The 17975-nt window shown below is 43.7% G+C and overlaps 1 protein-coding gene across 1 annotated transcript in view; it reads right to left on the reverse strand.

Moving 5' to 3' along the window:
* Positions 1–17975, reverse strand: part of LAMA5 (laminin subunit alpha 5) — a 119638-nt gene that overhangs the window by 4021 nt on the left and 97642 nt on the right. Inside the window, exons 58-79 of the mRNA XM_018560158.1 lie at positions 17520–17622; positions 15455–15568; positions 14128–14307; positions 13123–13265; positions 11790–11975; positions 10868–11004; positions 9661–9814; positions 9059–9192; positions 8118–8280; positions 7437–7565; positions 7181–7326; positions 5144–5276; positions 4590–4733; positions 4378–4508; positions 3899–4066; positions 3617–3755; positions 3366–3520; positions 2842–3031; positions 1986–2138; positions 1319–1475; positions 488–624; positions 6–94 (exon numbers count right to left, since the gene is read on the reverse strand). Of these exons, the coding sequence (XP_018415660.1) occupies positions 6–94; positions 488–624; positions 1319–1475; positions 1986–2138; positions 2842–3031; positions 3366–3520; positions 3617–3755; positions 3899–4066; positions 4378–4508; positions 4590–4733; positions 5144–5276; positions 7181–7326; positions 7437–7565; positions 8118–8280; positions 9059–9192; positions 9661–9814; positions 10868–11004; positions 11790–11975; positions 13123–13265; positions 14128–14307; positions 15455–15568; positions 17520–17622 (3185 nt within the window). The remainder of the gene's footprint in view (positions 1–5; positions 95–487; positions 625–1318; positions 1476–1985; positions 2139–2841; positions 3032–3365; positions 3521–3616; positions 3756–3898; positions 4067–4377; positions 4509–4589; positions 4734–5143; positions 5277–7180; positions 7327–7436; positions 7566–8117; positions 8281–9058; positions 9193–9660; positions 9815–10867; positions 11005–11789; positions 11976–13122; positions 13266–14127; positions 14308–15454; positions 15569–17519; positions 17623–17975) is intronic.

Raw genomic sequence — 17975 nt, forward strand, 5'->3', positions numbered from 1 at the left:
CGGCTATGGTGTGCCATTGTCCGTCACACAGAGGCTGCTGTAGGTTCACCTCTGTACTGTGTTTTCCTCGTTCATCCGTTAGAATTAGAGTGACCTGGAACAAAGAACAAAAGGAAACGTCCAACTGGAAAACTGAAGCATGGAGGCTGCCTGTGTTGACTACCCACAATGCAAATGCAGACTGCCTGCTTGTCATGCCGATCCTCTTACTCTGAATTCCTGGACCTTTGTCAGGTTTTATTGTGGTCTGTGTCCACACTGGAGAGATTTATCCTCACTTCCTGTCTTTAGGACAATGCTGCCCTTGGACAAGCAGGGAAAGTTCTGCTCCATAGTGACGCAGACAATGATGAAACACTGACACTAACCCTTCCGTGCTGTGTGCAAAACTAAAGACTGGCTAGAGTTCCACTTTAATGGCTGTCTGGTTAGTGGCCAACGAAATAGGTCCTTGTGTCATATAATTGCACTACAATGAGATAAATACCTTTTTATCAGCTGCAGACACACTGATGGAGTTCCCGTTCTCGGAGTGTATGTGGAATATTAGACCGGAGGGGTGCATGGGCCGCACCTCTAACTTCAGCTCCAGATCCAGATCCAGCCTCAGGTCAATCAGGTCCCCTGGGAGACAGGAACAAGGGGTTGAAACAGGTAAGAGCATAAACAGAATACATAATATGACCTGGACTGGTCACAAAATTCTAAGATAAAAGGGTCAGGCTGTGCTGATCTTTCACTGTCCAATCAGCAGTAGAGATGGCTAAAGAGGCCAACATTTAGCAGCCAATCCCCCAGCCAGCAGCAGATCAGTAGGTGCCATTACAATCATTTCAGGGGGGAAGGGGGTGCAGCTATAAAGGGATTGTAGGACAGATATTACAGGGCATATAAATAAGGTCCTGATAGTATGATTTTTGCCTGGAATTCCCCTTTAATGAGGGAGGCAAGGCTTGGAAATTCAGAAGGGGGAGTTAGCCAATCAGCATTCACCCGTAATGTTGTATTTAATAGTAATTCTGATGAGCAGAGGGCCCAGGTGGTAATGTGCACATCCCCAACCCAAGAATCTCACTGATCTCTATAAATCCAGACATAGATCTCCAAATATTGCGCCAATAAAATAATGTGCCATGTAATAACTGAGACACCAATCAGCGTTTTCAACTCATCCCTTTCATTTCGGACATAATTATATTATACGGGTTTCTTTGTAATTCTCACAAGTCAGCAATTAAAGGGATGAGCTGCCAACCCTGAACTTAACAGACCTCTACAAAAAATGAAATGAGCCTCTAGAAAAAACACTATTGTATACCAAATCTGAGGAATCCTCCATCTGAGAAGAACAACCCGGGTTCTGTGAACCCCTCGAAGCAAGGAGTGACTCCCACCACTCTTCTTGGAGGGCCCAATGCTTTCCCGTCCATCTTCAGATCCCTCTGGCAGCCCCGGAAACCTTTCAGGGCGCCGTCCTGTAACAGAGGGAAGCGGCAATGACACATTAAAGACAACTGGTCTTGAGTATGAAAAATTACATTCGTTTTTGTGCTTAATTTATACGTGAAGAGCACCTGTATAAATAATAACACACCTACAGAGGCTAAAGACATCTTCCATGCACTTGATTTACACCGAGCAGGTGTAGTAGTTGCCTATAGTGTAACAGCCCCACGTCATCTTTAGCACTCGGACAGGTCTGGGTCTAGAAGGTGGCTCAAGATGTATTTCATCTCACACTATGAGCTGGTTGGTATGGCCCATCAGGTGCCCACCTTCCCAGTTACATTATTATCTATGGCTCTGCTGGGAGCCTCTTAGGTGCCATAACCCAGCTTTAAGGTTACATTGATGTCTCACATTTGTTTTCTAACTTATAGTGGTGGGTTATACATCACATCACAGTTTTAGGTTGATTGGTTGCCACGGACAAGACCTTCCTCCAATTTCTTATCCACAAGGCCATTTATGCGTCCATTACTCACCATGTTGTCTGGAAGGTTCCTCAGTGCAGGGACTCCTCCAACGTATACTGGACTGGATAAAGACAAGGAGGACACCGAGTGTAGGATGCCTGTCTGGGCCCTCAGGCCGTCTATGACCAGGCGGAGCTTGTTCTTCTCTTTACCGAAGAAAACCTGACAATAATAATGATATTAATCAGATGTGACGTGGATTTGTGCTTCTACTTACACATGACTGATACAGAACCATGCGTATCCCTGCACAGTTCATGGCTCAGATACTGCTCAAGGCAATGTTAATCTGCAGCTGTTATGTACTGCTCCATTTCCATTCATTCCTCCACTCCTCCAATCACATAGGTCATTTCTCCTAACAGGAAGCAGTGACTGGAGACCCTAAATGAGCAGTGCAATGTCCAGCCACCCATTAACAATGGGAGCCCCCATGCTTTCCTCACTACAGCTTCCTTTAAGAGAGAACCAAACAATATAGATGGATAGGTCTATATGAGGGAGATAGGAAAGTATAATGTACCCATATGTTTCCCTCTGTGGTGAGCCAAACGATTTAGCTTGCACCAACTTCCAGCTCCAGACTTCGAGCAGTTTTGGCAGTGAAAGGATACAGAATGGGGAAATGATCAATAGGTGGAAATGCTTTACACTGATCGGTGTATTGCAGAAATGGGGGTGGGGCTAGACCCCCCTGTATCTAAAACATTTACATAGACAAACTCCCTACTGCAGGGGGCCCCCTAAGGTATGGAATTTATTGGCTTATAGAGGGGTTATTGATGTCAAACAGATGTATATTATAGGATGGATGACAAAGAAGTTTCCATAAGTGTACAAAAGACACAGAGGAGAATCTTCATACCGTGTGCCAGAGTCCATCTGTGTACTTGTCTTTACTCCTCAGTCGATGGGTCCTTCCATTAATGTTCATCAGAAGCACAAACCTGGCATTTAAGATGTGGAGAGACAGGGAAGAGGTTCCTTCCTCATCGGCAACATAAAAGAGGAGCCCACTGGAGGTGTTCAGCCGAACTTCCATTGAAAAGTAGAACCTGTGTGGCATAAACATAGAAGAATGATTTTACACCTGGAGGAGTCCTTGTAGATCAATGATTAGTGGATATTAGGTTTATTGTGACCGCTCAGTAGCTGTTCTCTTCCTGTCTGAACACCATGGCTGGATCATAGACTTCACAAGTCAGTTGCAATCAACAAATGTATTATTTTTCTCTGTGCGCTGACTTATGTGTGCAGAATTATAGCCGCATAATATAAGCAGACGAAATGCTGCACATTCACTAGAACACACAACTCTATCATCGTATCCTCCTACATAATCTGTGTTTCCCCTGATGTCACCAGACAATTATTATATTATATAATTACCTTTCCTGGTGAAAGTCAGGAAGATCTGTGAATTCCAGATGGCTGGAAGTGGAACCTCCAAATTGGAATGCCCCTTTGACAGTTTTGGGAAGCATGCATGATGAATTGTGCGGGTTCCGGTGGTTCATTAAGGCCAGCTTCCTTTGCCGAGCTTTCTAACATGGGACAGCAGATCAGAATATTAATTAAAATACATACAATAATAAAATGTGGCACATAAATTGTCCCCATGGTCCCCAGTGTCCTCTTACCTTCATTTTAATTTTATCCTTCTTCAGCAGGGCTCGAATCTCTTGCGGCCGTTCCTCCGCCACCTCTTGACAACTGATTGTCACATTCAGGCTGCGTAGATTTTGCTGTAGATCTAGAACCATCTGGGGTCCAGTGATACTAGAGCCACAGAGAACATGGGGATCAGCACATTAGTTCAGGACTGGGATAGTGATAAATGAATACTGGGGAGGGGAGATGCTATACTGCCAGGCTGTAATAAGCATAATGCACATAAACTACTTATGGTGGCCAAATCTCACCTTTTTACAAAGACATTGCTGATGCATCCGCTCAGGTTCCCACGTAGTGCGCTATCAGGCATACCACCAAGAAGCAGGCTGCTACCTGCCGCATCCTGCCGCCTCCTCCTGCTGCTGTCTGACAACTGCTTGCTCCCTTGTAGTTGGTCGTCCACGTAAAGCCGCACCCTGCACAATTGTGACAAGAGTCAATAATCGTGACATTTACTTCAACGCTCACACTTAGCACTAAAATATCCCAACCTCTTCCTTCAATCTAGACACAAAAGGGCAGATGTATGAAACTATTTGGTCTTACAAACCTACTTCCACTTAGGAGAACTTAACCAATATGTATAAAGTGTCCTTCTGCCCTTCAGTGCCCCTGCAGCTTCTCCCCTTTCTCAATAAGCCAGCCTCATTACAATACAATGCTGTGTAATGCTTCCACCATATGCAAGTTCCCATACTCTTAGTAGAGACCCCTCTTAGTAACTCACTCCTTTTTAGTGCTGTAAAGAGACAGGTAGTGTCCCGCTCCATCTGAATACGGTGAACTAGAGGTGAGTTCTGTGGAGAGCAGCCTCACAGATAGATGTCCATCTTGGACTGACACCTGGCAGGATCCCTCCTGGAAATAAGGACAGGACAGAGTTCAATGAAAGTGAATATTCTCAGTATTTTAAAATCAGTCCTATCGGTATGAATTTACCTCACTGGACTGGTGATACATCAGTCCATTGCGCTGGCTGGTCTGGAACCCGAAACCTGCAGCAAAGTCATCCTGGAAACTGGGCACATTCTTCAGGTTCATATTGAGGAAGCCATGTCCATGGAACTGCACCGACCTGGCAATCTGTCCATAAGAAGAGACATAGTTATCAGAAACTGTAAAAATCAGCCTAACTGTAAAACACTTGGACAATTTCCTCAGAGACCGAAACATTCAGGGGTACAGGTTCTGTTGATACAAGAACACAAGGGTACTCATAAACAAGCATACACATCCAGAGTAACTTGCATACACGCAATGGGTTGAACTTGATGGACCTGTGTCTTTATTCAACCTCAAATACTATGTAACTAGTCATCTAATTCCACCATTGCCATGGTCATACAGGACTAAGAGCAATGAAGGGATGTAGAGTATGGCAAATCATAGCATCCAGATTTCAGCCAACTGTAGTCCAATCAATGGAAGATGGCCTTACACAAAGCATGCCATCATTGCACTTTCATGAAATAGGCCACTGGGGTGTCACTTACCAGTAGGTCCGAGGTGCAGCCATAGCTGACACCAGTTGTATTCATACGCTTTAGGTCCACGTATCTGCCCAACGCTTTGAGCCCCTTCATGCAGCCTCTGATAGACCCTCCGGTTGGGAAAAACTCTTTCAGACTGTCAGAAAATAAAAAGATACAAGTTATTAAATGCTCACACAGATCAAGGGGCCTTCTGAGGATCTACAGCGGGATGGTGCAAAGCTTATCCTCTTTATTCAGAGATTTTCAGATCAATAAGCCAATTTCCTCCGTGTTTTCTCCTTTTTAAAGCAGCTCTAATAACTCTCACCAGTCTCATGCTGTGATACAGACCTCCTCCTCTCAGGCTGGGAGCTGCTGTTTTCAAAAGACATGTTGCCACAAGCAATACTATAAGATTATAGATCCCAATATAAAGTTCCACAGCTGCTCTCGGCACTGACCATCTAATGATGTGCTGTCACAGTACAAAGATTACACATTATAGGTGACAAGTGAGCATGACCAGACAAGAACTCTGTAATGAAACCACTTTAACGTCATGAAATTGAGGCAGTGTTTGAGGTAGAGTGGTGGTGTCATTGATGTAAACTCATCCAGTGTGATATAAATGGTTCAGACTTTCCCGCTGAGCCTTATTTATCAGTGTTTGAGAACCTATTCAGTCACTGATGTCTGAAGAAACCAATCTAATCTCCTTGGGGAGAACAAAAGCAGAATCTGATTGGTTGATATGGGCAGCATAGACTGTCAAAGCCAGGTCTGCAATTGGACAATTAGAAGATTCCATCACAGAGATCATTGTTCTTTATGGTGGACAATGATGTCAGTGACCATTCCTAAGAAGCTCCATCTCAGACCAGAGAGGACTGCACACCACATCCCAATAATACAATCTGTGCAGCAGTGCAATACTTCCAGGGTTCACCCAGAAGACATCCATTAAAGGACCAGCACTTAGAAGTTCATTTGTCTTCATCATATTCTTTTAATTTGTCTTGTGTGCATCAAAACAACTCCATGAATAGCGTAGAGCTCCATGTTAGCAAATACAATATTTCCTGTCCATGCCGACCCTTTCTTGAGTAGAAGCTGAAACTACTAGAGAAAGGGACAGGATGGAATATGATCATTGCGTCGGTTCTTTGCTGCATGTTTCTAAAGCCAGATCATTGCCAAGTGCCTGTATCCACCATAAAGGAGATGTGACACTATCCAAGAAAGCTAAAAACACAACCCTGGGAGCAGTGTCACACAGGTCCATAAGAACAAAGCCAAATGTAAGCTAGAACTGAAAGGACAGAAACCCGAGCATGTCAATGCAGAAAGTCCCATAACATACTAAAGCACTTTGCTGTACAAGATTTACCCTGACTTCCTGCTCTGGTGTCACCCTGTCACTCACTTTGTAATATCCCCTGCACACACCGCACTGATGTGTACCCCAGAATCCAACGGGTGCTGGAACAACTGTGTGGATGGCGCCACAGTATACAATCTAGAAGATATGTTGTCCACACACCATTGTGCTTCAGAATGTCATCTGTATTCATATTCCTTTAGCATGACATGTGAATGCAACGTTTCAGAGCCTCAGAGGATCCCTTTGCCAATGACACTTTGCCTGACAAAGGGGTCCTGTGAGGCTCCGAAATGTTACATTCAACATATCTTCTACCCTGTCACTCACTGACACACAGGGTACCACCGGGAGTGAGGTTATAGAAAATATCCCTAAAGGAGACAAAGAAAGTGACAAAATGGGAGCAGACAAAAATCTGAAGCAGCTGTGCATGGCAACCAATCAGCTTCTCTCTCTCATTTTCAAAGCTTAACTGAACAAACTGAAGAGAGAAGCTGATTGGTTGCCGTAAGAAAACTGTCTACTCCAGTTTTCATGAATCCCCCCCATTGTGTGGAGTTGAGCTTTATGTCATCTTTACACTATAAATTACTAAATGTTGCAGAATTATCTACACAAACGATCAATCTCCTCCAACAGACAGTGAAATCTAGATCGGGGGTCTGACTCAAACTCACCTCTCTGGGATCTTCTCTAGTGGAAGACCTCCGAGGTAGAAGTATTGGGAGTTTTCTAAATTGCCTCCATCGTACTCCACGGTGTAAACAGTCGTTCTCTCCAAACGTACAAAGATTTTTTTCTTAAAGGCCAAGATAACTTGTATCTGCAAGAGAAGCCCCACCATGGTATTAGGAGATAAATCATCACATCTTCCCCGCTGTACAGCCAAGAGACTTCTCTGTATTATTTCAGATCATTTAAATAACATCTTACCGCTTTGGTGCTGGAGCTGCTGACAAACAACTGGGTGGATTCCAGTGACTTGGCCTTCTCTCTGCCGCTTCCAACATTGTAATACAGGGTCAGCTTCCCCTCCTGGGCCGCGAGGCATAAGAATTGGTCCTAAGGGAACCCAAAAAAGGGAAATCTTTGTATTCGGCTCTTCTTCCAGAGTCAGTAAGTCCTCACCAATCCTCACATTATATTCAATAAAGTTAATAAACAAGTTCTTTAGCTTGGCCCCACATAAGCTGTGATCTGGTCACCTTCTGTAGTTCTACAATAGATGATGTCACTACATTTAATGAACTGATGGGTTTCCCCCTTGAGGCAACAAAACAGATGGCCTCCATTTTTCTTCTGTCATATTAAAGCTTCATTTAAAGGCCAAACCAGTCAAAAAAAACCCAGTTCAGCAAGGAACACTTAGAACGTCTGTCATCTTATCACTTTTTTATCAACTTTTTATGTATTTGTCCATAAGTAGACAAGAAGTGAAGGGACAGGCAAAGACAGCAATAAAACCTGGTTCTGGCTGGAGTTGGGCTTTGATGAACAAGCTGCTTTCTCATCCTACAAAATGGCTTCCCTCTTGCTGTGTATCTGTGAAGCGATGGCTCCAGAAAAAAGGCTTGTCAGTACATTCAGCTGCTACACATGGAAAAATTCACTTACCTCGGCATCAAGGAAGAAGATAATGCCATTATAAGAAACCAGGCGGACATCCAGCTCAAATCTCTTTGAATTCCCTGAAAGGTTCTCCAGCCTGACCTGAGCATAGCCAGCCCCATCAAAGTACGAGCCATCAGTGACCCAGGGGTCTCCTGTAGATTTAGACCTGGGAAAACAAAATCACTATGAAATGACAGAGCAGGAACAAAGATACAACAGGAACACCCGCTCCTCCTCAATAAACTCCAATTCCTTGACCTCCAAGACTCTGCTCTCTCAGGGTCACCTCCTACCTATCTCAGCGCCCCTTCGTGTCACCTACAACTCTACCTCCCCCTCTCCTCTTCCCAGTCCTTGGGCTCCTTCTATTCTCTATCTACACCTCCTCCCTTGGTCAGTTGATAATGTCATTTGGCACATTATTATGTACCATGCCTCCACTATTACCAATGTACTGCTCAGTATAGATTAAACTATGAGGTTTCCTAATCACAATATAGTCCTTTGTGTACATTAAGGGGGCATTTCTCTAGGGAAGAACTGCCATTGTGACATTCTTTTTCAAGGTTCACACTCTGGGGCATTTATCCCCCTCCTGCATTCACTACCTGGTAAGACTCTAACCTGGAACATGTAGGGTAGCCAACCTCAGTGTGAAACTACAAATCCCATGATGAATTGCAAGACCAACAGTCACAGGCGTGACTCCCAGAGTGCAGAGGTTGCCTACCCCTGTGCTATATTACTAAAACAGGTCTCAAGTTAGTAATTAGATCTGGGAGCTCTTTTGGCAAAAGCCTCAGCTGCCAGATTTAAGGCTGCCATTGTAGCGTGAGGTGTGAATTCATCTTAGTATGGGAACAACGGCTTTTGTGTGTGTAGCAATGTTTGCACCAGCTTTAGGGGGTAAACCAAATCCGCACAGGCACTGTGCGGATACATACCTGGCACACGGTTTATCCTTTGACGTGTCCAGCTGGAAGGTTCTCTCAAAGTCATACAGGCTGATTGGCTTCTCATTGAGGGTATCCATTTCAATGCAGCCTTTGAAGTTTGGATAATCCAGAGAGGCAGGAGGCTGCAATTAGATTACAGCATTGTTGTATTGACATTGGCAGAGCCCAGCGGCAACGTATGCCAAGAGCTAATCGCACTTTATTTTGTTGTTCAGGCATCAAGTATTATATATTACAAAGGAGACACAAATCACTTTATATTATACCCGATATGCGATCCAAGTCTACACAAAGAGCATAACATAGGCTAGAATTGACTTTTTTTTTTTATATGGCTGGAGCAAAGGATTCTGGGTAACAGTCTTAATTATTCAAATTCAGGTACAATGCAAGCAGAGAAAAAAGCAGCAAGAGGAGAGAGAAAGATGTGGCGGCAGCTACAATAAACAGGCTGAGGAAGTGTCACTATCCACTATAACAGGTCAGTCCGCGGAAATTTCTGAAGGGTAAGAGAAGAATTCATTTTGTGAACTGAGAACGAGACGCGGTTCTGAGAGAACGAGGAGATCTGTACCAATTAGCACATGTACCCTGAAGCTTGCCGGGTAGCCGCCTACGTAGAAGACCACTTTCTGGGGGTCCAGGTTCAGCAGCCCCTGCTCTCCATTTGCTTTGCTGTCTCCTTTGATCTCGTACAGGCTGTCCTTGGTGACAAAGATAGACATCTGGCCGTACTGCAGGATCCTGCCGGGGAGGGAGCAGACAGAGACAGTGGCGCAGGCTGCTTTCCATAACAAAGTCAAGACAAGACAAGGGAGGTATACCCAGCTGAATACAAACTTCCACATCACAGAAGACTCTCTGGCTTTATTAAGCCTTAGCTCTGCCAGGCTTCGGGTGCTCATTACCCAGCCACCCCGACCGGTTTCAGGGGGACTTCTCGCCTGTAATTCAAGTACAATTCCAGACAAAACTTTTTCTTTTTTTGCTTTGGGTAGGGTGGGGAAGAGTACAACTTATGTCAGGCTTTCAATGCTGTATGTGTCTCCACATACAACATTGAAAACATTCACTTTTGGTTATTAATGTTCTAATCTGAATTTTTGCTGTTGGCTTGAAGGAGACAGACTGAAGAGTCTTCTTCCGATCTAAATATTTAAGGGGCACCGGGATGTAAATGCTCATTTTAAAGTGCAAATATCCCAAGGTTTTCCAAACAAGCTCATTGGCTCTGGTAAGGTGGTTCCAACAGCACACCAGGTCTGCCCCAAGTATGTACCCAGGAGAAGCTAAGAGTGTAGACATATACTGGCACAAGCCAAACGGGTAAAAAAAGTCTGTCACTCACATCACTCACGACTGTCTGCAGGGATTCCCCTCCTCCCCTGTCCGATCCTCCAGTGCTGACTGGGGAAACGGACGGAGGAGGGGGCGGGCACAGCTGGCTCTTCCTCTGGATAGGCAGAGCCAGCTGTCAATCCCGCAGCTGGGTGGATCCAGACAGTATTGTCGGGATCCGTCCCGACTGCGGCGTCTCAGTATACCGCGATCTGTAGCTCACTATATACTGAGCTTTGGGTCACGGGAGGACGCTAGTTTGTGTTCTCCCGTGACCCTTAGGAGAACTATGGGGAAAAGCCCTAACCCCATAGTTCTCCTTTACAAAAAAACCTCACTGGATGGGACCAAAGGATTCTCTTCCTTGATGTGCAATGAATTCTTCTTTTGGACTGTAAATACATGAATTGATCAGCAACGGTTGGACTGTCATTTGCTGATCATTAGTAAACCGCTCACCTCTCTATGACGACGGTGACAAACGTCTCTTTGATATCCTCATTAGCTGACAGGATGGTCGGCTCCTGGTCCCCCAGGCGATAGATGCACTGCAGTCTGTTGCCTTTCAGGGTCAGCCCAAAATAATCTCCCTGACCCTGTGAAACAAGATTGCCAAAGAATAACCAGAGGAAATTCACCTTTTAATGTCTTCTATCACTCTCAGACACTGTTGCATAAATATACGTGGAGTCAGGGGCTAAATACACAGATGGAGTACATAAGTGAATGGTTCAAACTGCAAAAGGATTTCTATTTCTGTCCATCTAAAATTACACAGCACATCCGTGTCTAGCACGGCAGGAGACCTGATTTTTTTTATGCTGCATTTTAATAACACTTACAGATTTTGACCACCCCCCTCTAACTGGACAGTAAAGGAGAAGCCGCAGACTGATGAGCTCATCTCTCTGACACTCTGCTTTCTCCTCCTATTAGTATGCTCCTTGCAATGCAGCGCGACTGGCCAGCTCCTTGTGCAGCTTCCTTCTCCCTAAATCTGAGCTCTGTTGTACAGGAAATGCAAAAGGCTGATACCAAGTCAAATACAGGTGCTTACACTGCTCGCTATTACAATAAAATACATTTAATTCTGTATTAATAAGTAGAAAGCCGTATTCATTTCTATCTTATACATACAGATGGCTGATCCCCCCACACAGACATGGTCAGCCATGAAATACAGTAGAATAGGAGAGAAACTAAACTTCACATGTCACATATTAATGTGAGCTGGAGCCACGGGGGCCACCAAAACCAATTATGTGTTTTCATAAAGGGCAGAAGGTTTTCTAAAGTGATAATGTGTTTATGTGACATGGACCACATTAGATAAAACATTTCCTGACGTTTCTCATTATAGCGCTGACTGCGTCATACTTACATCTTCGTGCCCGAGGAACATCACAAAGCGCGCCTGTTCACCTTCGACTTGACGCTTCTTCTTGCTCTGTGGCGTTGGGTTCTGTATGTGTAGCTTCAGAGACGTGTAGGCAGACAAGTCATGCAGGTTGCTGGGAGTACGGAGCTGGACCCCGGAGCTGCCATTAAACTTCACAGGAACTTTAACCTACAGAAGATTCATGTCACGAGGACAGCAGAGGAAAAGTGGGGGTTAGTTATCACTCATATTAAAGTGTAGCTGGAGGGGAAAAAAAAGTTGAACATTATCTTTTCCTTTTTATAAAGAACGTTTAGAGCTCATTCACAGCAGTCTCCATGTTAAACCGTGTGCGTGATGGTGTCCTTTGTATAGGGGCGGTGCTTTGCGATGTTACAACACAATGCGCTGTTTACTTTTTTAGAAACTTTATCAATATGTCACAAAATTACACTTCATGCAAGTCTATGCATGCTAGTGCATTGCGACATGCTTCAATGTGGTGAGTTATGCTGAGTAAAAGTGCAGCATGCCTGTATTTTTATGCAACGCACCTCAACACAATGTTGTGATGTGAACAGGGCAGATAGGAAACAACTGTTTTCTATGCATCCTTGTATAGAATGATGAATGCATAGAATAATGACCCTGCATTAATCAGTGTAGATTAACACAGGTCAATGGACGTGGTGTGAATGAGCCCTTAGAGCAGGGGCAGGCAAACTCTAGCCCTCCAACTGTGGTGAAATTACAAATCCCATCATGCCTCTGCCTCTGCGAGTCATGTCTGTGGCTCGTAAGTGATTTGTAGGTGCACTACAGCTAGAGGGCGGGAGTTTGCCTACCCCTGCCTTAGGGTATTTTGCAAGCCCCATGTTACATACCAACAAAGTGGCCCTCATTGTGCTCACACGTGTTCATTTTTGTAGGTTAACACGTAGCTGTCACTCACGCAGCTGGGCGGGTCCAGACATAATTGTCGGGATCCGCTTCAGCTGCGGCGTCTCAGTATACCGCGAGCTGTAGCTCGCGGTATACTGAGCTTAATGGCGGGAGGACGCTAGTTTGTGTCCTTCCGTCACCCTAAGGAGAACTATGGGGAAAAGCCTTAACTCCATAGTTCTCCTTTAAGATCCACTGATAAGCCACAGAGTTTAATGATCTCTATATGGAGGTCAGCTGTAGAAGAGCTTGACATATGTCAAAATGGTGATCTGAGATGATCCATAAGCATGCAGGACTACACTGGGTCACCTTCATTCTGCTTATATTTATGTGTTCTTCAAAATCCCAACATGATAAATGTAGTCTCCTCTCTGTTGATCATTCCACTTACCTTGCTGGCAGCATCTCTTGCCTGAGAGATGAGCTGGCGGATTCGCTTGATACTGTCTGAAATGCTGCCATTTTGTCCTTGGCGGCCCTCTAGCTTGTTAAGTTTATCCAGAAGTAGCGGGATGGTGTTCTCCAAACTGGACACTAAGCATGAGGAAGAAACACAGACAGGACCCATGTTACTATAGTTGTAGCAAGATGACACATCTGATCATCAGATGACCATCTTCTCAGTCAAAATGAAGACCCTGCTAGCTCTTTCCATGATGTCAGTACTATTTATTTTTATTTACACATGTACACAGCAGAAATCTGCTTCCCTTTACAGGGTACATAGATCATGCACAGTTACCTTAAGGGGCCCTTACAGCCAGGGGTCTTTACTAAAGTTATAGCTGCACACTAGGACCAGTTCAGGTAAAAGCCAGTTAACCTATCAGTATATAGCTGACTTATATTAGTATAGGGTTGCTTTCCCAAATCAGAAGGTATTTATGTGCAATCACTTCAATGATAAATAAAAAGATAAAGGGTTTAGTTTAGTACACATTTTAAGTTAGTGCTCCCAGCCATGCAAATCTTTCCCTAATTCCCTGCCACCAACTGTGCACGCAGAACTGCAGAAGTGTTATGGTGTGCGGTCATCCTATCTGCTACTCATAAAATTGTCATAGAACAAAGGCGATATCAGAATTACATGAGAGAAAACAAATGGCTTTTAATTGACAGTTTTCTCCTCCTCACCGGCTGAAATTTCTGCGTTGACAGGGAGAGAATACAACTAAATAACAGCACACACACCCAAGACAAGTAAGGCTATACTTTTATACCACCTTATGGGTGGAGATCCTGATTCCTAAAAATGCCCATTTCTGACTGGTTCTTAGACACAGAGCATTTGATAGGGTAATAGTAAGGCAGGTCAAAGCTCAACCCACTTAAGCACAGCAAAGGGCAAAGTTATATTTTAGTCTGAAATGGGAATGCTTGAAATTGTGTTACTAACCTGATGTTTTTGCCTCTTCGACTGCCTTGTTCACATCCTCATTGCGCATATTTCCATACTTGTTCTTCCACTGCTCGAGGTTCTTCTTGATGTCGGTCAGCTTGGCCTCCACCCTGCTGGCAGTATTGTTTGCCTCAGTGGCTTTGGCCTTAGCTCTGTTTATGTTGTCTGATACATTATCTGTAACAAACCAAAAAAGAAGAGAGCCAATCACGCCAATGTAACAATATGGAAGACTCTACCTGCCGCCATGAGCTGGGACAAGTGCAGGAGAGCCAAAGGTTGCCTGAACCTGATCTGCTTCACAATTTATTGCCTAGGAGACCTATCTGTGTCATCCAGAGCAACCTATCAGATTCCCCATTTCTTTCTCTCACAAGTAAGCAATATCGGCCCATTTTTACAGTGTAAGGCCATTCACGTCTGTGTGAACGAGCCCTTGATCAGATAGTCTTTAGGGTTAAGTTTATCTTGGTAAGGTCAGGAATTGGTAAGGATTGGGAATTGGGGGATGAGTTTCACAGTAAAGGTCAGGGGAGGGGCAGGGTTAAGCGTTAGAATTAGAATAACTGCGTGTCTGGACAGAATATAAATAACCATATTCAGCAGATCTCCAAAATCAATGCACATTTCCCCATCTTGTGTCTCCTAAAAAACACATCAAGCACAGATGCACAAATACCTATTGAAATCCAGGGAGCCCCTAACTTCCTGTAGTGAGCTGAGAACTCTGCTTCTACTGCACTGAAATCCCAAGCAGTGTTGTCAGCAATGCTCAGTTCCTCCCTTCTGGGATACAGAACACCTCTCCCTTATTTTATGGAGATGAAGAGAAGGGGAGGTGCTCTGTAATCAAATTAAAACTAGGAAGGGTTGACATCAATGCTTCGCGCTGTGTTGTCAGCTCAAACAGGAAGTTAGGAGCTCACTGGGTTGGCAGATGAAGAACTAATGTAATAGATTTAATGATGAAGAGACGCATGAATTGTAAACACTTCCTGCCAACCATTCTTGGGTGGAAAATTGCTTGGAGTCTCTTTTATTGCTCTCTCTAGATAAGGCCAACAGTGAATGTACAGTGAACAATCATGGAGATCTGGACAATACAAGCGAGCATTTTTATGTCTAATGACTGCTAGGCATTCCGATCTACCGATGGACCACAGATACCTCTGTAAAGATGTAATAACAAGGGTCATCTTATAAAAGAAAGCCCCAGGCAATAACGGATGCTCGTCTCTGCACAGAATCACAATCACGGCCTGGACGCTCCTAGCCGGAGGAGCCCTCTTGGCTTTGGTTACGATGGCAACAATTCATTTTTTACCTTGTGTCATGCTGATTTTCTCCATGGCAGATCTCAGGTCGGATTCTAATTTTGCCTTCTTTGTTTTGCTGTCCTCCAGCTTCTTTGTGGCTTCCTGCAGCTTCTTCTGGACATCTGAAGAGAAAGAGAGGTCAGCCGGTAATACAGGACCTGCACTGACTCACCGAAACACTGCCATTTGTTTGAACTTCTCCCTGACAAACGTATTAGTGTCGGCATCATTTACTGGACGGCACAGCCATGTCTTCCAGAAGCCTTTGGGGCTTAGTGAATAGGGCGACAGAATGAGAAACCAATCAGATTTCAGTTACTGTAATCAGTGAAAATCTAATGTTCTTTGACGCTGCACCTTGCAGTGTCTTTGATTATATCCGCAGCTCTAGTCATTTACTGCTTTAACCCCTTCATGACTGAGCTAGTTTTTAGTTTCTGTTCCTAAATGACTGACACACTTTTTACATTTTTGCTGTGTGATTCTTCCACAGCAGCAAGTTTTGATTATTATTATTATTTTTAGAATTTTTTTAATAATAATTATAGTATACAAATATATTTATATATAAACGTTTTATTTTCCTAATTTTTTGTACACTTTTTTTTTTTTACACTTTGTAAAAAAAATAAGTGTAAAAAAAAAAATTTTTTTTTTTGTCAGTTTATATCAAGCAATCACTATGACTGCTTAATAAATTAACTTTTTAACATTTTTAGTTATTATCAGGCTGCTCCAAGCTTAGGAACAGCTAATAATAACTTTAGAGACTGATCCTGACAGCATGTCAGAATCAGATCTCACTAAAGGTCTTTGATCGTTCCTAGACGATCAAAACTGATACATTTCACTCAAGAGATACATTTTGTATCTAGTGGTTGAAATGTATCATTTAACATCGGGCCAGGCTCTCCAGCTGTCAAAACGAATAGCAGAGAGGTGAGTCACTGCTACCTCTCTGCTATCTTCAGCTGTCAGATACGGGATCGCTATTTAGCGAACCCGTATCTGAATGTAAAGGCTTCATTCTTTCATTAATGAAAGAAAGAAGCTTTTAAAAAAAGCTTAACTATTTCATTAATGAATGTCTCAATAGTGAGGCATTAATTAATGACTGGAACTGCTGAGAATCAGCAGTTACCAGCATTACAGAGGCTAATATAACTCGGCACGTACAGTGTACGTGGCCAGTCATATAGCCACTTTGTGACGGGACGTACACTGTACGTCTCCCGTCACAAAGGGGTTAAGGGAATGTTTAGACTTTTCAAGGTTGATTTATATAAAAGAATGTAAAAGGGATAAGCTCAATGTAATGATACATTAATGCTTTAAAAATCTTGTTTATTTGTACAATTTGTAATCATACATGTACAAGGGGGCAGCCATATTTGCTTATTACATAAGCAGGCTTTACCTCCTGATTTGCTGTGCTCCACAATGTGCTACTGATCCACATCATATTACAAGTCGATGAGTTGACCAACAGATTGACTGATCTCACCAGCTGTTAAAGTAGATGTAAACTCAACCACTAAAATCTCACATAACCTTAAACATATTAACACAATTTCTAAAGTAGCTTTCAATCTTTTTAAAACTGCAGCTTTCATTAACCCCTTCGTGACCGGAGACGTACACTGTACGTCCAGCCACAAAGGGACCAAATGACTTGTCACGTACACTGTACAGCCTCATGGTCCAGCCATGAGGGTCCTTGCTGAGGAACGTATGGGGTCACTTCGGTCTCCTTAACATGCATTGGTTCTCTGTCATGTGCACCCCTATTGTTGGCTTCAAGTGGATGTACCAACACACATTACGCAAGGGTGGTCCACCATCAGAAAACCCACCCTGAAAAATGCCATGCAGCCATTGCTGGAGTGCATATCGACAAGAAGAGGCTGCAGGAGATCAGCGGCATTGAGATGTAAGGATAAAGAAGTGGAAATTGTGTAAAAAAATTTCTTTTAAACCCCTCCCACTACCAAATTATTAAAACCAGTGCTCAAATCTGCCACAATGCTACCTGATACCGTGTACACCGGTACGTGATGCTTTGCATTATCTCACCTCCATTTAACTCGCTTTGTGCCGCTTTGGCTCTTTCTTCCAGTTTTGAACTGTTGTCCTTCAGTTCTTTTCCTCTCTTGGCAAGCTGTTGGGACACCACATCCTGTACAGAGACACATGGATATTCCATCAGGCATCAAGCAAAGTTCAGGAACCTACAGCAACCAGAAATCAGCTTTCATCTGTGGCTGTGCAGATTTTTGTGATTGTTTTTACTCCAGGATCTGTCACAAGCCTGCAATAGACCCTCATAGTGTGTGATGGTATGACTCTGTGTATTAGACCCTAATGCTAGCCATGCATGGCTCAAAGTTCTTACTGAATTGGACAAAATTGATGCTGTGGGTGGCCCTGTGTGCACTACCCCTCTCTAAAAACTTCGACTAAAAAATCGAAGGAACCAGGTGGAAAAATGCAGCCACTGTTTAAGTATTAAGACATCTGCCGGTGCCAGGT

Source organism: Nanorana parkeri, unplaced genomic scaffold (genome assembly GCF_000935625.1).
Source record: "Nanorana parkeri isolate BGI_ZX_2015 unplaced genomic scaffold, ASM93562v1 scaffold17, whole genome shotgun sequence".
Classification (NCBI taxonomy): domain Eukaryota; kingdom Metazoa; phylum Chordata; class Amphibia; order Anura; family Dicroglossidae; genus Nanorana; species Nanorana parkeri.